We start from the raw sequence: 24,429 nt of genomic DNA on the forward strand, positions 1-24,429 counted from the left end.
TTGACGGTAGGAAGCGAAACCGCCGCCGGAACCTTTGGAGGCGCCCTTGCCTCCGCCGCTCCGAAAGGGCGTTCGTCGTTGCTGCAGGACTCCAAGGGCCCTGGCCGTCTCAGTATCCGCCTTGATGGCCTGAAGGGAATCGTCCACTGTCTTCCCAAACAGGTTGTTCCCGTCGAAGGGCATGTCCAGGACTCTGGTCTGGACGTCCTGCCGAAAGTCTGTAGCTTTGAGCCATCCACGACGTCGAAGGCAAACGCCGTTGCCCAGCTGGCGGAACCCAGTGTCGGCGATGTCCGTCGCCACGGTGATGGCGTGGTCCGACGCCACCTCACCTTCCTGCAGGATCTCCAGGGCCTCCGCCCTCTTGTCGTCCGGCAGAAAATCCAGCAGGGGAGCTATCTTGTACCAGAGCTCCCTGTCGTAGCGGGCCACGATAGCCAAGGCGTTGGCCGCTTTAATCGTCGTCGCTGCCGACGAGATGACTCTACGTCCCATAGCATCCAATTTCTTTCCCTCGCCGTCCGGCGGGGAAGTTGATGTGGAGGCCGCACCCCCCCCCGCTTTCTTCCTGGCTGCCGCGGAGACGACGGAGTCCGGGGTAGGCTGCGCCCGGAGGCATAGGGGGGCCGTGTCCGGGACCCGGTACTTTTTCTCGTACCGGTCTCTTCTAGCTGGCGTCGTGGAAGGGTTCTTGAGGAGGGAAAGGCCCTCATCCCAAATGTCGTCCAACAGAGGCACTGCGAGGACCGTCTTCCTCTTGGCCTCGCGCCGCTGATAAAGGAAGCCTTCCTTTTTCTTCTCCTCAGGGCAGAGTTGGAAAAGCTCGGAAGCCCTGGAGATCATGGAGTGGAAAGATCCGATCTCGTCGGGCGGAGAAGCCCTGGTGGGAGGCGACGACGGAAAATCCTCGTCGTATGCCTCGTCGTCCGTACCCGTCGCTGCCGTGTCAGTCCCCGTATCATCCCCTCGGGTGGACGGGGAGGAGGGCTGGACGGGGCGCGACGGTTGAAAAGGAGGTGGTGGATGGATCCTTCTTCTCTTGGTGGGGGGAACACCAGAAGGTCCCGGTTCTGGATCCCCCGACGGGAGAGGTTCCTCCGTCGGTAACGGTAGCCTCGTCCTTATCTCGGAGCATAAGGACTGTATGGCCAACAAAATGGCCGCCGAGTTGTCTTGCGGCGCTGGCAGAGGGGAATCCGACGGGCGAGCAGGGGCCCCGTCGGTATCCTCGACGATGTCGTCGTCGTCACCTGCGTCGGGGTCCATTCCGACGGGCAGGCCTTCTTCCACGCCTAGGCCGTGGCTTAAGACCTCGATCAGCTCCTCTTCTGAGGTTGAGGCCGAATCTACGACGACGCCCTGCCCCCCCTTCTTCTTCCCCACGGAGGGTTTCACGGGGGTCCTATCGATGGGCACAAAGGAAGACTCCCTCCGCGGAGGCAGGGAGATTCTGGGCCCTGAGGTCGCCACCACTGGTGTAGCCACCACAGGCTGAGCCAGGGCCGCCGCGACCGTTTCGATAGAGGGCTTGGTCGGATGGATCAAGGCCTTCACCACCTTAGGTGCGCTCACCGCCTTATCCTTGAGGGAGGGGGCACTGCCACGCTCCTCCTCTGCCTTAGAGCTCGACCGGGGCCTCTCCAGGAGCTTCGCCGGGTGCTCGGCCTTCCTCTTACCCGACCCAGAGCGTTGGCTCGTGGTTGATGGTGCCGGGGAGGGTGCGCCCTGCCTGGCGCCCGTAGAGCCCGACCGTTCGGCGCTCCCGGTGCCAGCGGACTCGCGGTGCTTGGCCTTATGTTGGGCCCCCGTCGCCGGGGCGCCCTCAAAGGTCTTAGAAGACCGCTCGGATTTCTTCTTCTTCTCGCCAGACGGGCTCTTACCCTCCAGCCAGTTGGCGAGACGTTGATGGCGGTCCTTCATGGTCCGTTCCGACATGTTGCCGCAAAACGCACAGTCCTTCATGAGCATGTGAATCCATGCCAGACCCATGCTGGAGAACAACAGTTACAGGTAAGTAACTTGTTCCTTCTCCCTTATTTAGGATTCTCAAACCTAGGGGTGTCTTCTCACCTGCTTTAACATGTGCATTGTGTAAACTCCATAATCCTGAGCATCTGTCCTATTGCCCAGCTTGCTTAACTCTCACTGTCTTGTCTGCCTATTCTAGTGTCCTTCGCAAGTGCCTCCCCGTCTCCCCTCCACCCCCCTCCTCTCCCATCTGCTCTATGGTGCTATCTGTCTCTCCTATCTTTTCTAACTGCTTCTCTATTGAATATCCTGCTCTCCTCACTAAATCTGGTAGGAAGAAGTTTAAAAAGGACATCCTGGTCTCCAACCCAGGCCTCCCTGTCGCTGACACCTACACCAGTGCCTCCTCCAAGGAAACTCTCACTGACATCCTCTTTGTCGTGCCTTCACCTGACCTATGGACCCTTCATATGGTCTCTGTGCTCTCTCCTTTCTCTTCTTCTCCCATTAATCATGGCACCCGTTGGGATGCCCTCCTACCCTCTTCCATTCCTCTAAGGCCATCAGGGCTCCTTCTACACCTCTGCAGGGCATACCTCTGAACTGTACCCTCTCTGCGCCCATGTTCAACCGCTCCGGTGGGAGTGTAGTCCTGATCTTCCCTGAGTGGATTCCTGCCTCTGTCCCTCCTACGCAGGCCTACTCCTATGCTTCTGCAGGCTCTCTTTCTCCCCTAGCCATTCCGCTACTCTGGCTACTATCTGTTGGCCACCAAGTCAGATTTCCTCCTTCCTCTCAGAGTGGGCAGACCTCTCCTCCTCACTCCTGGCCTCTACCACTCAACTCCTCCTTGGAGACTTCAACATCCACCTGGATGCCTCGTGTCCTCCCTCTGGACTCTTCCTCGACATCTGTGACTCTCTCTCACTCACTATTCTCCTCTCTGGCCCGACTCACTCTGCAGGGAACACTCTGGATGTTCTGATCTCAGACCTTCCCCTCTCTGTCCCTCTCACCACTCCTCTCTCCTGGAGTGATCACTTTCTCCTCTCCTCCCACCTTACTCTCCCTACCCCTCAGGCCAAGCCACTTCCATCACTGCCACCCACCTTCTCGGTCATCCGACCCATGAAGAGTGTGTCAGATGAGGCTTTCTCCGCCACCTTCTTACCCCCCATCCCCTTTGGCTGACCCTCACCCTGACACAGAGCTCTCCATGCTCCACTCTGCTATATATAATTCTCTTGATATCCTTGCCCCTGCCATGAGAATCCGCCTGAAACCCAAAGCCAAGTGCAACTCCTGGTACGACTCAGACCTCATCACCCTAAAATGCAAGTGCAGGGTGGCCGAGAGGAAATGGCGTGCTTCAGGGGCATCCTCTGACAAACTGTTCTGCCGCCTGTTGCAAAGTCAATCCCGACTCACTGTCGGAACCAAGAAGAGAGCTCATATCCAAGTCTGCGGCATCTAAAAACTCGACTGAACTCTTTAAAATCTGCAAGGAACTGGCCAATCCTGCCGCAGTCTCTACCTCTCCTGTCCCTTCCCAGGCCCTCTGCATGGCACTGGCTTCTCACTTCATCTCTAAAACTCAGGAAATCCTGTCCTCTCTCTCCTCCTCTCCCCTTCCTCCCTCTACTCCCTGCTCTTCCTCTGGCCCTTCTTCGCCCACTTTCCTCCCTCCTTCTCTGCCTTTCCCCTGTTCTCTGCTGATAAGGTTTCCTGATCTATGAAAGTCTCGTCGAAACATGTTCACCCCTGTTCCTCCAAAACCATCAAGGACCACATCGACTCCCTGCCTTCTGCTCTGGCTGATTTCTGAAATCACTCCTTCGCCACTGGAGTCTTCCTTTCCCCCCGAAGCACTCCCTTGTGCACCCTCTTCTTAAGAAACCCTCTGCCGACCCCTCCTGCCCGGCTAACTATCGCCCAATCTCCATCACTCCCTTCGTGGGCAAGCTCCTGGAGAAACTGGCCCTCTCCCAGCTTAATCTCCACACTGAATATGTTGGTTGTCTTCATGACCATCAGTCTGGCTTTAGAGCTGCCAGAAGCACGGAAACTGCTCTCCTGAACATCTGTGAAGGCCTGCTCTCCAACCTTGACACTAACACCCCCTGCGTCCTCATCCTGCTTGATCACTCTTCTGCCTTTGACACTGTGAACCATACCATCCTGCTCAACCGTCTCTGTGACAATCTGGGTACCACTGGTCAGGCTCTGGCGTGGCTGACTTCTTTCCTCTCTGACCGACCCTCCCAGGTCCAGCTTGGGCCCTTCCTCTCCGCTATCTTTTTCTCCACCTGTGGTGTCCCCCAGGGTTCTAACCTCTCTCCCTGGCTGTTCAACCAATACCTGGCACTCCTTGCCCACCGCATCGCCCCTCTCTGCCCCAACTTTCAGTGCTATGCAGAGGACACCCAGATCATTTTCAGGCTACCCTCGGCCTCCTCCTCTCCTTTCCTCATCTCTGACTCTCTGTCTGCTATCCAGGAGTGGTGTGCCGCCAATGACCTCTGCGTTAATGCCAGTAAGACCGAGATTCTCCTCATCGGCACACCCGCTGTCTTGGCCCTCTTCCAGCTCCCACCTGCAAGGCTAAAAACCTTGGGGTCATCTTCGACTCCACACTCTCCTTCTCTCCTCACATCTCTGACGTCTCTAAGAAGTCACACTACCAGCTGCACCTCCTCCGAGGGATTCTTCCTTTCCTCTCCTTTCTCCAGAAGCTCACTGTCTCCAGAGCTCTGGTTCTCTCTAGGCTGGACTATTGCAACAGCCTCTTTCTAAATCTACGTGCTTCTACTCTCCACCCTCTGCAACTTATCCAAAACAGGACTGCGAGACTTGTCCTTGGCCTCAAACCCAGGGATCGTATCTCTCCAGGACTGAAATATCTGCACTGGCTCCCAGTGGCTGCGAGGATTAAGTTCAAAACCCTCTGCATCGTCCACAAGGCCATCTGGGGCCTGCGTCCTCAATATCTTCAACTCTCCCTTCCTTAATACCTTCCTTCTCTAGCTCTCAGCTCATCTGCCTCCAACTCCCTCAGGGTCAATCGCTTCTCCAAGCAACGAGTTGGTGGTAGATCTCTTTCTTCGGCTGGTGCCTCCCTGCCTCCCTTAAACTTGAGGAGAACCATCTCCGGTTCCGGAAGCACCTCAAAACCTTTCTCTACACAGGCTACCTGGACTAACTCTGATCTCGGGCCCAAGTCCCTCCCCTGCCATTGTCTCGCAACCTGCACTGCCCACCTGGCAAACCCCACACTCATGGACTGTTTCTGTATCCCTACAGTCCCCCTACCATCCCCTGACACCTGCTGTCCGCTCTTACCCTTGCACTTGCCACTTGCTGGCCGCTACTCACTTTTTGTTATCATCTTGGACTGCACTTGCCACATGCTGGCCGTTATTTATTGTTATCATCTTGTACTGCACTGTCCCTGCCCCCTTCGCACGCACTTGCGCAATCTGAATGACACCTGGCCTAGTAGGATCGTTGTCTGTCCTCACTCTGTTCCTCTCCCTTGCCTCGTTGCGCCTTGAAGCACTTGTGCATAGGCGCGTTATAAATGCCATATCATATCATATCACATGTAACAGATGAGCAGTGGCGGGATACACATTTCCCCCTAAAGGGATTACCTTCTCACCACACAGAAAGCAAGCAAACCGGTTGCCCAGAGCACACAGCATAGGACGAGGGACCACAGTGCCCCCCAAAATTTGTTGTATATTTCTATTCCATAAGAAAGAAGGCATTACAGGGCCTACATAAACCAGCAATAGCTGGTTATTTAGGTCTGGTGCTGGACCTGCAGCAGAGGATTTGTGCATGCCGTAAGTCTCTGCGCTGATTGCCACATACCATCTCTTTTTCACTCTTTCACTCTCTCTCTGATGACCCAGAGTAGGAGGAGGAATCCTTCAGTGGGGTAGAATGCCCATATCCATCGAAACCTTTGGAGGAGGAAGGTAGTAGGGACCTGAATCATTTGAGAGATCCTGCTGTGTAAGCAAAGGGGTGGGGAGAGTGGACGTGCTTGGTAAGACGTAACCATTTCTGGGTATTGAGGGAAGCTTTACTATCGGGGCCGCTCTCTCTATAGGCCTCATTACATGGAAGGCCGTAAGGGTTAACGGTCACCGGTAATGGTATCAGTGACCGTTAACCCTTACCGCCTTACTATGAGGTCCCTTTGCGGGTTGGTACTTTAACGCCTGCTTTTTGCAGGCGTTAAAAACCAACCCGCAAACGGACCTTGGTGCTAATTACGGCACCGCAAATTTGCGGTACCGTAATTAGCACCTTCCCCATTCCCATTATGCCCTATGGGGCAAAAATGGGAATGGGGAAGGGCATAGGTGGAAGGGGGAATTACCGCCCCGCCAACCTTGGAATAGGGCAGTAATTCCCCTTTCCTCCAAGGCGGTGCCGGTATTTTAACGGCATGGACCAAGGTGCTAATAGCACCTTTACCGCCTTCCGTGTAATGAGGCCCTATATGTTTTAATTTGCTATGGATGAGAGTTAAGGAGCCATGCACCCACACCCATGACGTATCACAATAGATTCACCTACCAGACTATGGACTCCATTGTTAAGACATTCTTTTTTATTACTGTGACAAAGCTGTAAAGGCCTCTAATAGGTTCTATGAACCTTTGCCACCTTTATTTTGCCTAATGCATTTTTGCCACATTTTGCATTTTCTTTTGGCAAAATGCAGGGGGATACCTTAAGCCCATTTACGAGCTGCATTTTGCCGGCGGAAAAGTGCAAAAAACACTTGCTGAAAATGCATTCAAAGAATATGCATTTGGCGACAGAGGGCTAGATACTCTTAATAGGTGTGGCTCTTTGCAACCTTTAGATGGAGTGAGCTAAGCAACGTGAAGGGATCTGCTGATGTTAATGGATTGCAACATAGTTTTCTAATACATTCACTTCATGATATGATATGATATGATATGGCATTTGTAACGCGCCTATACCCAAGTGTTTCAAGGCGCGACGAGGCAGTGTGAAAGAACCCTTGATACCAGTAATTTATGGGAGGTGAATGGACCTGAGGGGCGACGAGAGTGTTTACTTGGATGGGAAAAGGAGAATATGTATTCATCCCCCTCATTCCACTCATTCTGACAGACATGCTTTTCAGTTTCAAGCGCCTACAATTCCCATTCAGGCTGGCATTCGGTATCACGATCAACAAGACACAGGGCCAGTCAATCAAGTGCACTGGTATCAATTTGGAATCTCCATGCTTCTCCCACAGGCTGTTATATTTCACTTGTTCTAGAGTGGGTTCCCTGAATCAGTTGTATATCTTTGCTCCAACTGGAAAAACAAACAAATGTTGTTTATAAACAAGCCTTACAATCAACATGCACTTTGGTAATATTAAACTTTAGGTCCATAGTTGTTGGCATTGTCGGCCATATGTCACCCACCATGCTGCTCAGGAATCTCCATGTTGTTCTCACGTACAGTTATTAGTCTCAGAATTCGTTTTTCAGAAGAATAAAACATCATGTTGTGTAGTCTTTATAAGAATTAAAAAAAAAATAGTTAATAATCAAAAAATTGAGTGCATTTTTCTTTTCGCCTTTCTTATGGAGTCTTTCTGAAAAGCGTGAAGCTACCTTAAGATATTTCTAACAAATAGTACCTATGAGAAAATGAATTCCGGGCAAACTTCAGGTATATAAGCTAGCATGTATATCAAAGTTAGACCTTTGTAGAGAATACTAAATTATGTTTAGAGAAACCATTTGCATGCTGAGCATGAACACAATTATGACGTTTCTTTTTTGTTTTGTTCTGCAGGTGAATGACATCCGTAAGGAAAATCTTCATTTTTCAATCACATTTTCTGTTATGCTTTTGAAGATGTGAAGCGACAGTCGGAAGGGAACATATTAGCTGCCAGGAAGAAATTCTGTACTCGCAAATGGCTATGTTTAGTATCTCATATAGGTGCACTGTTTCTCAGGGATTCTTTTTCTGAGGGTATACCAGTGCAGAGTTGGCTGCTATGGAGGGCCAGCAGTTATACAAGATTAACCATACAAATAACAGTAATGACAATGTGTACTATCAACAGCAGCAGTCAGATTCCATGACAAGAGGAAGTGGAAGTTTGAATCACAGCTATGGAACACCAAGTGTGGATTCATCTCAGTCTTCTCCAGTGTCCCCTCATTTCCCTCAGGACTCAACAGATAGGTCAATGTTGACTATAGATTCTAAAAGCTTAGGGCTTCCTGACTCACTTAGGCAAGTAAGTTGGCCACAGTCTGGATCTTGTAACCATATCCAAATGAGGAACAACCTAACTTGTCAAAGCAATCAAAATATGTTATGGAATTCTCCTGGACATAGTGAATCTGATGGATATCACTGTACATATTCTCCTCAAGCCAATGAAACTAGTTCCCACAAAATTACCAGTGGAGCACTCCACAAATTAGACTCATTCACACAAGTATTTTCAGGCCACAATTTAAGAATCCAATCCAATAGCATGACCCCCGATTATGGTCAATCCTCTCTTATGGACTGCACCAGTGACAGTGCTCTTAGACAGTTGTTGTCGCAAAGGCCCATCACAGATTATCAGTCAGTTCTTCCTAGTGTGCAAAGCTATCAGCAAATACCACAAAATCTTCATCAAAGCTTTGCAAACATCCAACAAAAACAATTGGAAACAGAACATCACAAACAGCAGCAAGAACTGTGCTATAATTACTTGCAGCATGTGCCTCACATGCAGCCACAGTCAGCACTTCAGCAAGGTCAGCACCAAATGCAACACATGCTGTCACAGCCAATGTTACCACAGCAGGTACAACAAATGAAAAATCTTCCACATTATGTGAAACCGCATGCCCAGGGACAGCAGAATTACTCATTACAAGAGTTGCAGCAACAAGTACGATGTCAACAAGAAAGGCAATGCCCAATGCAAATATCACAGTATTATCAAACACAGACAGTTATGCAGCAGATACAGCAGGTTGTACAGCTGCAACAACAACCACAGCACATGTCTTTACAGCCAGTAGCCTATGAAAGGGATCTTAATCATAATATTGCACAAGAGTCACACCAGTACTCCCAGCATCAGTCTAATTGTGTTCAACTCATGCAGTTGGGAGCAGCACCCAAGTATTTTTACCAAGGTGTGCAGCAACAATTGAATAATTATTGCCAACCAGGTCTACAGCAGCATCAACAAGATGCAACTCCAAGGAAACCGCATCATGCGGATATTGGGTCTGAGCTTCTAATGGGTCCCAACAAAACCTTGCCAAAATCCGGATTAATGGAGCAGCACATAAAGCAGCCGTGTTTTACTACTGGCAATCATGCGTCTCCACCAAAGACAGTTACACCCCTTCCGAACAGCCGAGGGACTAAACCGCTATCTCCAAACACCAAATTGTCACAGGTACAGTACCTTATTATTTAAGTGTTTTTTGTAACATAGAAAACTGCAGTGATGCCTTTATTCCAACCTTCTGAAAGAAATATTTGATCAAACTTGTATATATTTGTTTTTATGATCATGTTATGTTTGTCATTTGGAGTTGCAAATATCCATCACCGATATTTTATTGTAAACTGCATGAGCACCAATAAGATAATCTTTAATGACCTTTATAGTTAGTCAAGAATATTCTCTTAAATCACATTGTGCCTGGAGACTGGTATCACATTGCCTTCACAATCTCCATTGCCCTCCCAAGGTGGCTTTAAGAAAGGCAAACAGGTGTAGAAGAAAAAAACTCCTATTGGAGGCCCAGGCCCACTTCCTAAGCTGCAAAATAAAACAATAGACTGGTTAGAATGCACCAAGATACTCCACACACCCATTCCCTGTAATACCAAACGCCAGGCAGGGAGTCGGAGGTGCAGTATTTGGTAGGCAGATTTGGTGATTTTGAGAGAATAGTACCCTTAGGGCGGAATAAGGAAGAAGTTTCTAGAGTCCACAAGGTCCAGAGGGCATAATGTGAAGAGGTGACCATCCGAGTGTAGTACACAGACTGTAAATGCTGTCGGCCCATGTAAGGATTGTAATTGTCTCAACACAGGCTCCAGGAGCACATAGGATCCCGCCAGCATGCAGAGGACTGGTGACAGTCTGACTTTGAGCATGAAAACAAAAGTCCTCAATGTGTCGGTGCCCAGGATCGTGAGGGGAGAGAGAAGGAGTGGCCGGAGGCAACAGAAGACATAGGGGGCGTTAACCAGAAGGCATTAGATTAAGGAAAGAAACAGGGAAAGGAGGCTGACTGGTAGCTCCAGGAGCTACAAGTGCTGCTAAGCAAAGTACTAGAAGAAGCCAGCAAGAGCAAGTCCGGGGACAGTCCGGGATCAAGCAATCTGCAACTGAGTCTGAAGTGCTTGTCATAAAACTAATAAAATAAGCAAGGCCAAAGTCGAAGTACAAGGTAACAGCAAGCCGGTGAAAATATTCAAGAATGCACATGCAAAAACAGTGCATTGAGGAGCACTGAGTTTGTGTACCTGCTGATGCATATACAAAAAGGCATTGACACTGGACCATTCTTCATTCCCTCTCTGTTTGACTTGTACCTCCCTATGCGGTACAGGCGTTTCCCATCCTAACTGAATGATGTATGCCCACCATGTCACTCTCCTATGCACACAGCCAAACTTACAAACCCCAAATCCATACAAATTCCTTCTACCCATGAGGTTCTGCCTTACATGACATCCAATTTCCTGTATCCCTAATGTACTATAATATTATTTCCCTTTTCATGTATCTTTCTTTCCATGATCGGCTAATATGTCTGCTAACACCCTTACTAGTATTCGTTCACTACACATTCTAGCATTAATTAACTTCCTCTGCACCTCATCATATGATGCCCCACTGGCTCAAGTACTCCACACACCTCACAATTTCTACTACCCCGTTTCCTATTATCTATATCAACTCATTGAGCCCGGTATGCCCCATTCTCAACCTATTATGTACTGTTTTTCCTTCCGGACTCATTTCGCACTCCAAAACCCATTCTTGTGTTTAACTTTCTCCTGTTTTCCGTATAAATGTTTAACCTTCTCCCCTGTATTCCATCTATTTTGCCACCTTCCGTGGAGTTTCTTTTTTGTATCATTACATTTTATTCGTTTTAATCTTCTACAAACAATACAGGGAAACAAAAGTAGGAAGCTCCAGCATTGCCCAACCACAGACATGTTAAATCACTTGTTCATAGTAAGGAACAACCTTGAGAGTCTGCATCAACTAGTGGGGGGGGGGCGTCTAGGTGGTTAAAGCCATGAGACCAAGGTCCTCCCTGGGTGGTGCCCTAGGCACCTCTACGGGGGTATAATAAGATAGCACTGAGCATGCAAGGGAGCCCTGCGGGACAGTATATTCAGACTTTGAAAATGGGTTGTATTAAGGGAACAGAATACCAGCATATAGCAATAATAAGTCAGCGTGAACATACATGGTATCCAACAACAACCACACTATTATTATTTTATTTTCTCCAGCATGGGGTCTGGCATGGATTCACATGCTCATGAATATTCCCCGTCGTCAGGCTGGGAATCCTCGGTAAAGAAAAAATCACTATCAGTTTCGTTTCTGATCTGTCTTTCGTAGTAGTAACCAATCACTGATCTCTGCGTCATACTGACCACAGCCAATGACTGCCCTCTACCTAAGCCCCGCCTCTGGCAGCCATCTTCAGATTTTTACCGCACATTCAAGTGTTGGGATCCTCGTGCTATTGCTCTCGAGCGTTAGTGCTATTTTTTCACGTTTGTTTTTCTCAAAAACTTCTATTTTTCGGTCAAAAGAGCCTCAAGCTCCACCGTTTCTTCATCCGATCAACAGGGACCCGTGTCGGATTCGTCTACACCCCTCAAGGGTGAAGATTTCGTCGAGCCACGCTTTTGGAGGACTCCAGAAGTTTCTCAGGCCCATCTCGGACATGGCCCAGGAGAAGGGAAGCTCGACGCCCGGAAAGCTGTTCAGGGTCTGCCCTGGATGCCAGCTTCAGAATGTCTTTAAGGATGACGAACACTCCTTTTGTCTTTACTGCTTGCATGAAGACAAGACGCACGTGGAGAAGGACTAACAACATTAGCAATTCATCACAATGCAACATTTCATAAATAAATGATAATGATAACAACATACTCCTTAAAATCGCCAACCTAAATGTCATGCTCATCATCCTTTAAAAGCCAACTGCAGAAGCCTTTAAAAACTCCACAAGACGTATACATAAGCACAATTCATTACAGTTTAAGATCCTCCTCCATAAATCTTGCTCTGTAGGGATAGAATTCATAGATACAATTTGAGTCCGCAAAGTCCTCAGGCTAGGGCACTGTACACACAAGTGCTTTAAAGTCTATATTTGCTTATGACAGTGGCAAAAGAGTCTCAGTTCCCGAGGAACATTTTTTAGGTGACCCAAAATGTATTGTGTTGGCACTAAATTTAGCCTGAGTCGTAAAATTTGAAACCTAAAATGTCTTGATGAATGCTTTTTCAAATAGGAGGAAACAGTATTAAAATGTTTAACCATGCACACAAAATGATCACCAAAACATTGACATTGCAACAATGATTCTCATAAATTAGCCCATGCATGTCTCGATAATTTGTCTTTACAGTTTTGGGTGTGATTCACAATTCTTTCTTAGATGCTCCTATTATTTGTAATATTTTTAAGCATTCAGATGACCAATCTACTAGTAGCCGACATGAGCCTTTAATCCACAAGGCATTCAAACCTTCATAAATTGAGGCTGCCGGTGGGGCCAAAATACTTGCAAACATCTTCAACTTCCCCTGGTCAATCATAGTCTCAATGGGCAGCTGACCTAATTCATAAAGTATCCCCACTAATGGGACTGATTGGGGTAAACGGAGTAGCCCTTGCCAAATTAGTCCTTCCAATTTGGACCACTCAATTCGTACCCACCTTGTTTGTGCACCATATATGAGTTTCGGGACCATTTGTTAAGATTTTTCTCAATATTTGACAAAGTCTGGTTTATGTTGTCCAGCACCCCAGTCACTGTCTCTTCTTGTTTATCTGACCGAAAGGAGGCGTGATCCAGAACCTCATTGTCTGACAAGGAAGTACGGGCAGTAGCCTTGGGGATAACTAATAGCAATCTCTCTTCTGGCCATAAGGGGGGCGTACCCGGAATGGGAACCAGGCTTTTTGACTGTGCCAACGTTCCTCCCCTTCCTTACACCCCCATTTCACTGCTGGGGTTGAGTTGCTTCTAGAAGGAAGCCCTTACTTCTTAGTGTGACTCCCATTATATCAGAGTCAAACACCAAGAAGAAGCTGCAAAACCAGCCACAACAGAATTCCAAACGGTATACCAGGTTAATACTGCAAATCCTCAAATCTCGGGCCAAATATCCTCTAGGTGTACTACTACTCAATTTCCCAGTACACAACTATAGAAAAAAGCATGAAGCACAAAGAAAACAATCTTAGGTCATGCTGTGTAATCCACTAGATCAGTTAAAATGGCTAAAGTGCTAGAACCATGAATTAAACGCTAAACAATAAAATGCTAGTGCAGTGGTGAAATCTAAGTTAAGAACATCAAAGCATAAGAACCATAAGTTAGATGATAAACAGTATAAACCCCATCAAATGGAGCCCTGACCCTTTGAATTAAGAATTACGTGTGTGATTACTGATGTGTGTCAGGATACCAGTACCAAAGATTAACCAATAAGTTAGCAGTTTGCTCAGTAATTAGCTTCCGTGTTGGGCCACACAGAATAGTCACATAAAACAAGCTTGGCCTAAAGAACAAGCCCAGGTGGTTACGTGGAGCTCCAAAGCCGATGCCCGCAGTTACTCCTGACCACTAGGCACCAACATTTCCAAACCTAGCTACGAACACACAATACTATAAGGCAGTCCAAAAGCTGATGTGTGGCAGCGTTTATCAAGCACTGGATCCAGTGCCTTGCAGCCTGCTGAGTTACTAATTTCTCAAGAGGAAAGGACCCCCAGAAGACCAGCACCAGAGAATTAACCAATAAATTAGCGGTTTGCTCAATAATTAGCTTCCATGTTGAGCCACAGAAAATAGGCACATAAAACACGCTTGTCCCAAATCCCGTGCCCTGTGGTTACAGGGAGCTCCAAGGCAGAGGCCGGCAGTTACTCCACACCACCAGGAACCAAGGTTCCCAAGCCTACCTGCAAGCACACAGTACTATAAGGCAGTCCAGAAACTAAAGGACGCCATTTTCACAGCGCTATGGGTCCGTAATTGCAGGAGAGCTCCAAGGCAAAGCCTGCAGTCACTCCCCAGCACCAATATCAAGACCCTTAAATCCGGGCTACAAGGACTCAGTGCTCTAAGCAAACCAAGGCCCAAGCATCAGCCTTCACATCAGTGTAATTGCGATATTGTGGAGAGCTGCTACACACACAGTGTTATTGGGTGGAGCAGAAGGGAGTAGACAAATGTCCCCCTACAGTATAAATCCAAGTAAATTATTTACTAGTCAGCAGTGATGCAAGTTCAGGTTGCACAAGCTTTATACATAAAAATACGCAGCAGTCTTACTTCAGCCAATAAACTTATTGGTCGTTGGAACGCAAACAGCTGGCAGCAGGCAGCGGGCACCGGACACCAGACACACTGCTGCGCTCCTCACTGGTGTTGTGATTTTATTGATTTTCCACTGTGAGTCCGCCTCCCCGTCAGTGGAAATAGAAACACGACTGCAAGTCCAAGTGCTGGATCACTCGCCATAGTAGAATAAAGATGCAAATGTAGCAAGTTTCGTAGTTACAATGTTTTAGTAAAACATGAGAGAGCCTTCCACCAGCTCCACCAGCTCCACCAGACACACTGTTTCACACACCACACTATGTGAAAAAATGTTAAGGGAGGAATTTCACTCTTGTCCCAGGACCCTTATCCCGTGTCTTTGCCAGGCGACTTTCCAGCAGGATGGATTTCAACATTCAGCAGGATGGATTTTAAGCTGGTCAAGTGGCACAGCGAGTAGAGCGCTCGCTTTGACACCAGTGCAGAGCCTGTTAACGCAGGTTCGAATCCCGGCGGGGCCAAACTCAGCCTTTCATCCTTCCGAGGTCGATAAATGAGCACCACACACCGTGGGTAATAATAAGCAGCGCTCGGATACCTGAGGGTTTGTAGCGCTATATAAAAGCCTAATTATTATTATTAACAGCTTGTCAGCCCCTTATGCGTACTAAAAAGTTATTCCTTTCCATTCCAAGAAACCCTGAGCTTGGCAGGTCGGAGCAATACCGCTGTGATGCCACGCTCCAGAAAAGCTTTCTTAATAGCATTCAGGGACCTCATTTTGTTTTCGGTGGCAGATGAGAGATCTGGGGAAAAGTGGACTCTAGGACCCTGATACTCCAAAGTTTTCTTCGCCGCTGCTGCGTTCAGGATCCTATCTCTGTCACGTGAGTCACTAAGCCGAACTAGGAGCGTGGGGCTCCCATCCAACGTCAGCTTTGCTGTAGATGTAGATGTTTTGAGCCTATAGCGTTTGTCTAGGTTACATGCCTTTATACCAAGGTTTTATATACCCTATCACTTATATATATATCGAAACATATACCTTGAAAACCTGAATATTTTTTCTTTCTTTTTTTATTTTTATTTTTGGGGGGGTCCCTCCCTCTGCCCCCAACCCCTGTTTCCAACCCCTAAAAACCCATCCCGGCCGTTTCCTGAAAAAAACAAACCCTTTACGCCACCATAAATATGTTCAATATAAGGGTTTTCAAGGTATATGTTTAGATATACAAGTGATTTGGTATATCATTTTCGATATAAAGACTATATAACGTTTTTCTACATATATAGGGTCTTCATCCACCTCAAGGTCCAGCAACTCTGGTAGCCAAATAGTAACAAAGTCTATTGTGTCATTCCCATCATCTCCCATAGGGAGACCAATAACCCGCAACTGTGGAGCCTGCACTGCATTTTCAAAATGTTCTATTCTGTTTTCCATTGCCTTGTTACCCTTTGCCACCGACTCCACTTCCCGACTGATTTTCTGCACCAAGGGCAGAGTTTGTGAGCACTGTTTGTCCAACTTGCTGGTCTTTTGTTCCAGCATGGAGGATCTCACTGGGCCACCCTCTCCGTCAGTTTGTGAAACTTGCCCTCCAATCGGGACATTGATTGTTCTATCTGGCCTAGTACAGCCATGCCAGGGTCCTGGGAAGCCATTTTTTCTTGGCTGTGTTGCCGACTGTGGGGCGCAAAGAAATCAGTGTCCTCAGGGACAGTGTTATTTTTTGATTTTCCTGCTGCCATTTGACTGTTTGTCAACTAAAGTGCTCCCAAGGTACATCACACCCAACGTCCGCTCTGCAGACCTCAGGGAATCAAGTAGGACATCAAGTGCCAGTCAATTCGAATCTACACATCTCCCTGCACTTCGGAGTACCTCCTTATTCCTCGAATCTGCCCTGTTCGGACCCCACTTCCAGTCTTCAAACACAAAGGCCTTCCTCACAAGTTGGGCGGTAGCCCTTAAATGAAACGGTAACGCTATTACTGCCGCATTTAAGTGTCCACCCAAACGTGTGTCTGGCGTGTTTACCCCAGCTCAGAGCTGGGGGTAAACGTGCCAGAAATATTCCCATTTTCGCGCGCAATTAGCACTGCCCTAGCGCACTCTATTGTGCCGAAAATTCCACATTCCAATGGGGAATTACAGTTACCACTCAACCCTTGATCCGGCGCTAATATTGCTGGACCTGTTGGCGGTAACGCTATTAGCGCAAGCGGTAACCGGCCGTAATACCGCCGGGATACCGCCCAACTCATGATGAGGCCCAAAGACCCTTGCGCCGACTCATTTCCCGCTGGGCTCCACTGCGGCGCTGCTGCTCGCTCTGTAAATGCAGGTGCTTATCCTGCTCATGTCCTCTGGCTGCGACCATGCGTTCTTGTAGCCCTGCTCCATTCACTCCGGTTGGGCTGTGCGGTCCATGCTGGCAAGGCGTAGGGTGTGCCAAGTGGTAAGGCACCTTTCCTCACCGTGAGTCGCTCCACACATGACTGTCCCGGCACGCACCCGAGGTGCACCACCGCTGTTCCTACCGCCTCGCCCTTCCCCCGCTCACAGTGCACACCGCTACAGGCTCGATTTCAGCACCGCTGGGGTCACTCGTTCCAGTATTTCAACCACAGCCGCGCGGCGGGTCATTCAACGACCTGAGCCAGCCTTGTCATACCACATTGCAAGGAAACAGTCCCCCGTAGTGTCAGGCTCATTTCTTGGTCCGCAACTTCACAGTGGAGCTGCCATCTTATTCAGGCTCACAAGCTCCCCCCACCACCTCGGTGCTTCTTTTTAATAAGGACCTTTACATCCCCCTTACACAGTGGAACTTTTTGTGGTTGCTTCATATGTTTCCCTATCGACCCAGGGCGTATCTCTGATTTGTACCCCTCCCCGGAAGTCCTTCAAGGACAGCAACCTTCTCCTTATTGCCACTCTTAACTCTCGCTCAGCTGTCAAACACTCCTCTTACATCTGCCGCCTCCTGGAGGAACTTGACCTAGATGTCCTCGGTCTCACGAGACATGGTTCACGGCCAGCTCTGTCACAAGCTTTGACACGCTCCTACAATGTTATGCTAAAATTGAATTATTTAAGATACATGTTTTTACATCATCAAGGGGAGTATACAAGGATTCACTGATTTAAACCTAAAAAAAAATTCTTTAGGTATTTTACATTGCACAGTATTTAAAGCTTTAAATACACCGAACACAAGGAGTTGTGGAATGTTATTCATGATGTGCAGCAGAACTATGCAGAAATACAAAAAAGCAAACCGTTTTTGGGACAAATAATCAGTACTGTGTTGCCCACTGCTTCCTCTTGGGCCCACTGTTCCCTCTCTGCTATCTTGCCCATCGCTTACCCCTCTGCCCCATTGCTTTCCTCTGCTTTATTCCCATCACTCCCCATGTGGCCCATTGATCCCCCTCATATTGTGACTATTTTTTACATTTTTTAAAAATATATATTTTGGGCCCGTTCCTCAAAAAATGGGGCAGCTAAAACTAGAGCATGGGATGCACAGTTTTTAGATACCCAATTTTTGGAAATGCGCAAGTCACCTTTTTCTTAAAGGTGACCTGCGCATTTTCAGGCGGTTGAGCTTTAGCGCAAATGCTGCTCTGGGCAACCATGTTGAATGCCTTAGTGTCAGGAGTGCTTTCTAAGCAGTAATGTTCTGCAGGCACCGAGCAACCAAGTAGATGCATTTCACTGTGACAGGCTTTTATAGGTGCCTGTCACTGTAAAATGTGATCTACAACAAAGAACATGTTTACCCCTGTTTTAGGAGCAGAAATCAGGAAATATTCTGTTTGTTCAAAATTGGGAGAACTCAATGAGAGATGATTACTTATTGACACAATTTGTTAATTCTTCAAAATCAAATTTTCCCTGCAGCATGTATTTTCTTGGTTGCTCGGTCATTTGACACGAGCTAAGCATCAAATTGGTGCCCGATCAGTGGGAACCTCACTTCCATGACTTTGGCTATTCTCTCATGTGCCTGTTGGTGGCTTTTAATTCGTCTTGTAAACTTGAATTGACAAAGTTCAATAGATTTCACAAAACCATGTTCTCCATTGCCTTATAGGAAGAGCATTCACTGACTCGGACCACCACAGCGCTTACACATTCCTGGAAATTCCTTATCACATTCCTATGATAAGTGCAATACTTTACACTTGTGGTAGCTAAAGCGGCCCCTTCCCAAGGGTCACTTTGGTCTCAGCTTCAGCTTGCAGCAAATAACGAGATTAGACACAGACTGATGGGTAAGCCAAGCTTCTTGCATTAGATATGAAAATACACAGCATTCAGAGTGATCAGCTGATAAGCAGGAAAAATACAGCAGGACAAATGGCGGGCAGTCGGCACTCAGAGCTCTCAAGGGACAGCCCTCAGAGCGCAGGTTACATAGCATATCCTATGCAATCATTAATATATCATAGCATTTGCACAATGGTGGGAGGTACTTGGCATGAAATTGCAGACATTTGGCAATAGCTGTCAACATCTTACTTGTGACCTTGTGATGAAGCCTTGCGGGGACATCAGCTGGGCACATTGTTTTGTACTATGGATAAGCGCCATTCATAGAAACCCTACTGTTATCTACCATATATAGTGCTAATGCTATTCTTGTAGAGAGCAAGCGGAAGAGAAGATCTGATGTTTCCCTCTGCCTTGTTGTGGGGTCTTGGTCCAATCCGCACCAGGAGGGGTTTGCGCATGCAGAGGGAGGCAGAGGGAAAGACTAAATGGAGCATCTGAGGCCAAAATAAAATGTATGAGAGATCCTAATGTAACATACCACAGAATAGCATAAATATCCTGCCACATCAACCTCCCTTTTGGTCATCCCTGAGACAGGGCGTAGACACAGGCAGCAGGATTGGGGCATAGCATCAATCAAAGATGCCCAGCTACACGGGTGACATAGGGATAGAATGGATAGCACAGGGATTGTCACAGAAAGGATGTTGCTTCAGAAACATAGATTATTGGCCCAAGGCATAAAATAAGCAGTGTCGCATAGCAATTTGCTATGCAATTATGTAGGTTTGCTAATCAAATGGACACTTGTGTAGCAAAGTTAGCTATTTAATTTGACCTCTTCAATGAATGCACAGCTCACCCTGCATTCCTCTCTTGCCCATGGTGCTCTCTTCACCCTATTTTCTCTGTCCACTTCAAGAGCTAATGGAGAGAAAGTGCAGCAGTAATAATCTTCAAATAATTGCAAACCAGAAGTAATCAGGATGATACTTTTATTAAGCTTTCTGTATTTTGTCTGGCAAAGACCAGTGTGTGTCAAATTTATATTTTATAAATATAAAGAGTCATGCATTTCCATTCCTAAAATGTAAGTTGTTACATAATGCATATGTCATGATGCCTACCCCCGGGCATCCGGATCGAGTCCATCAGCCCCGGGAGCAGGCATCCAGATACTCATTAAAACCCCAACAGCCCCGACCGGGGGCTGTTTGGATCCATTCCTGGCGCCTTAGGCGCCAGGCTCATCATAGAAATCATTCCTGGCACCATAGGCACCAGGCTCATAGACTTTACTTACCTTATGCAGACCATGCTGCAAATGAGTCCATGCCAACGTGAGGCCTGGATGGGACTATTTTATTACAGGGACTATTTTTCACTCAGGTGTAGTTCGGGGGTACTTCTTATCTGGGACTACTTTGCAGGCTATTTAAACCATGCCCGAACAGCAGCCCATGATTTGCGTTATTCTGCATCCAGCAGCATGACGCTCACCGTGTCTGCAAGTCAGCATCCAGTCTTCTGCCACGTCCGCCTCGAATCCGGAGCTCCTAGACAAAAGGAAAAGAAAGGAGAAGATGTTAGATCACGGACGTTATTTGATTCCTTACCTGATTCCGGACCCAGCACATCTCCGAGCCTGGAAAGGACATTATTTCAGCATGCGTCGCTTCGCCAGCAGCAGCGCCGCGTTATACTCACCAGTCCACCGCATCTTTTGACTCGGCGCTGCCTCCATCATTTTCTTCGTCAAAATCCAGTACCTGGGGGGAAAACAAAAGGAATAACAAGGTGAGCCGAGAAAACCGACAAAGACAATCTCTTTGCCACCATAGGCTTACCTGCTTTACCACCGGAGGTATTATTCTTTAATTCGCCGCATCTTCCTATGCCGCACATATAAAGGGAGAGAAAACAGCAAGTTAAACTCATGCAACTTGTACCGGACAGTGTTTGGTAATACAGACTCTTACCTGAACGCCATCAGCTGCCTCCAGGCAATATTCTTTTGGACCCAGCTGCAACCTAACGAGGGAATGGAACAAGAGTAAACATCGGACATATTGAACTTTATAGGTACTGGAGTCAATATTCCTCCGGAACTCCTCCAGTACCATCAACCCAGTGAAGTAACTGGTATCTACGCGCCCCTGCATGCCATTCAGGATGGAGAGCTCATCATTTAAAAACATAAGGTGAGGTTACCAAAAGGGGATATCGGAGGTGATTAGTGGGGAGAACGAGAACTGTTGGGGGGGCCATCACTAAAGTCCACGGGTGGCTAAATGCCTTTCTCCACTTGCAGGAGAATACTTCTACGAGTCCAGCAGACAAGATTAGGCGGGCCATTCCAGACTATCATCTCTTCACTACGCATCACGTTGGTGGAGTCCGCAGCTGTCCGGGTCCGATCGACGCCCCTGTGGGAACCAGGTGAGCGTAACAGCATAATCACAGTATTGATACTCTAGCATGCTGCATCCTCTCCATGCGTTACAGTAAAGCTTAGGTTAATGAATCTAAATTTCATAGTGTCCACTGTATTTCATTTTTTTTAGAACGATGCACCATATTGACAAGTGAACACGTTTGAAAATGTCCATGATGAAATACTTTTGATAGCAAACCTAGCTCTGTAACCTGCAGTTTGCATACATCTTACAACTGGTGCTCAACCCATGAGCAAACCCATATTCCTTGAAATTCTGTATTATCTCTCTGTTGCTTTATACCATGTACCCTGAAAGTGAGATGACCACAAACTACAATATTCCACCTAGTTTGCCTAGTTCTATGGCTGCTAGACAATCCACTCTGCTTAGTCACTTTCTTACATCTTACATAATGAATACACAAAGCGAACTGGATGCTTATGCAAAGTAATGATCAATAGGTCCATCCAGTCTGGACATCTACATATCTACTTAAAAGGCCAAACACTGTAGGTGGCCACCAGAGTATGCTTTGCTTTATGGTTGTATTCGATATTACCACCTTCAGGAGAAAGCTGGCCGAACTGTTTTCAGAGCCTTTTTTATCATATCTATTTATTTGTGTGCATTCATGCAGCTAACCTTTTACATTGCCCACTCACATAGTCAAGTAGATTTTATAAAGGGCGAGTAACATTTGTAAGAGATGTTTGAAACTATTATTTACCATTTACATTGCAGAAAAATGTCAAGTGTCACTGTGCATGGCTGGCCTCTGGGTGGCACCAGTGGACCAAACATAAAGTGAGCTTGTAGGGACATGCACCATTTTAAAGAAATCACCTTTTAAATTTGTTTTTCTCCATTGCTATTGGTTGAATGCATTTCTCTTAGGTTGAATAGGTAAACTAAAATAAGCGACCTGCAGGTCTAGTTGAAGTTTAAAGAATTTGCAAGGCCTGGCTCCTCTCACTAATGTCTTATTTCAGCAGTATGCTAAACTGCTGTATTGTTGCTCATTTCATGTCTTGTGTACAAATAACTTCTGGTGACATTAACAATATTAGTAGAAAATTGCTAATCAAATGAGCCTGTTTGCTAATTAAAAATAATGTAATTAGCACACTCTGCTAATCAATTTTTGAAAACTAATTTATGCCTTGTGGCCTCTAAGGTCCCAATTCAAAAATGCATACAATTCGGTATCTGACATTTGTCCTAACACATCTACCATTTCCTACTCATTGGAGGCGTCTTTGGAGGCATCCTACATAATTAAAGATGACTCTATTTTAAGTGACAGCAGCCTGGCCTCGGCGGGCAATTGAGACATAAGTGAGACGCCTGTTTAGCACAGCATGACAGAAGGCAGTGAATAAGAAAAACCATCATTGCAAAGGCGACAATTATAACAACAATGATGAAAATACCATGCAGAATGGAAAAGCCCAGTGAGCCCAATAATGCAATAGCAGCGTTATTCCTAGATTTAGCAGTCCCACCCTGCAGAGAGTGGGGCCTTGGGCCCAAAAGTTCCAAAGAGTGTCAGTTGTTACCGGACCCAGTAGACAGGAGAGATGATGGTGCAAAAGTTCAGGATTCCGGCAAGAATAACAATGGCAGATGCGTAGAGCTGGAAGAAATCAGTTGCGGTGCTGTGCACATTCAGCTGTCTCCCAAACCCATTTGTCTGGAGCACTTGTGCACCTACACTCCAGGTGCGCTGCGTTATTGTAGCTGCTTGATGACAACAACTTTTGAGAGGGATGGGCCACCCATCGGAGACAGGTGGAGCAAGCCTTTGAGAGCGATGGGCCACCCGTAGGAGACAGGCGTAGCAAACATTTGAGAGCGATTGGCCACCCGTAGGAGACAGGCATAGCAAACATTTGATAGCGGTGGGCCCCCTGTAGGAGACAGGCGTAGCAGTGTGGTGCTTCTGGAAGGTGTGGTTCACCTGCTGATGTCAGGTGAGATGGTTGCTGCACTCCGCAGGTTATACCTCAGGACCGGTAGCAGAACTTTGTCATCGAGGAGTGCTGGATGCAGGATCACAGGGGTTTTAGCTGAAGATGGGTGTTGTTATCCTTTACCCCATGCAGATTGCAGCTTTGCTGTGCCTCTGGTTCTGGCAGACCGCGGGATGACCTTGATCTGGACCTCTTGCTGTTCTTCGTCGTCGATTGGAGGTGCTGTTTTCACACACTGGCTGACGTGGACCCAGGACTCATGGCCTCTACAGCGTACTGTGTTGTGGGTTGTCTGAAAGATCTGGAAAGGAACCTTCCAACGTGGACGCAGGGATGATTTTTGCTGATACACTTTCAGGACTGTCCAGTCTCCTGACAGGAGGCTGTGGCACAGCATTTCAGGCGGTTGAGGCAGAGCTTCTTGGATTTGCTAGAGGTGACAACTGACAACAAGCATTAGTCTTTTGCAATGTGAAACAACAAGATCATCATTCAGTTGTAAATCACAGAGTTTAGGAGAAGGTGGCGGATTAACAGACTACAACCGAGAGTTGATTCAAGGTATAGCCGGACCTCTAGAGAATCATTGTTGATACCCAGACCACCTAAAACAGATCCATCAATGGTCTATGTTACAACCTACTCTACTCAGAGTGCTAAAATCAAGAAAATAATCAAAAGACACCTATTGCACATGGATCCGACACTTGACAGACTGTTCCCGGATCCCCCTATCTTTGCATACAGAAACAGCAAGGCATTGAGGAATTTTCTTGTGAAAGCTGAATTGAAAGTCCCCAATAGAGGGAATAAGCACTTTATGGATACACAACCATGCTGTAACTGCCAACATTGTGATAACATCGTGAAGGGTAATATCATCACAAAGCCGCACACAAGGAGAATAATACAGCTAAAACATTTCTGTACATGTGACTCCTCTGATGTGCTGTATGCTTTCAAATGTATGTGTGGGTTCTTCTATGTGGGGATGACCACTAGAAAGGCAAAGGTCTGTTGGACAGACCATAAATCCAATATAAGAACTAAGAACCTGAAGTCCCCAGTGGCTTTGCACTTCATTGAGGCTAGACACAGTATTGCTCAAATGAGATGTACAATTTTGGAACAAAGATACTTACCTGGAAAGGGAGGGGACCTCACG

The 24,429-nt window shown here is 47.2% G+C and overlaps 1 protein-coding gene across 3 annotated transcripts in view; it reads left to right on the forward strand.

Annotated features, from left to right (window-relative positions):
• The window catches only part of TRERF1 (transcriptional regulating factor 1), a 2,539,264-nt gene that overhangs the window by 559,662 nt on the left and 1,955,173 nt on the right, over positions 1 to 24,429 (forward strand). For all 3 annotated transcript variants that reach the window (XM_069608500.1, XM_069608502.1, XM_069608501.1), the window contains exon 3: positions 7,804 to 9,427. In XM_069608500.1, the coding sequence (XP_069464601.1) occupies positions 8,012 to 9,427 (1,416 nt within the window). In that variant the 5' untranslated portion in view covers positions 7,804 to 8,011. The remainder of the gene's footprint in view (positions 1 to 7,803; positions 9,428 to 24,429) is intronic.

The sequence above is a fragment of the Ambystoma mexicanum genome, chromosome 4q, assembly GCF_040938575.1.
Source record: "Ambystoma mexicanum isolate Mex_15411 chromosome 4q, UKY_AmexF1_1, whole genome shotgun sequence".
NCBI lineage: Eukaryota > Metazoa > Chordata > Amphibia > Caudata > Ambystomatidae > Ambystoma > Ambystoma mexicanum.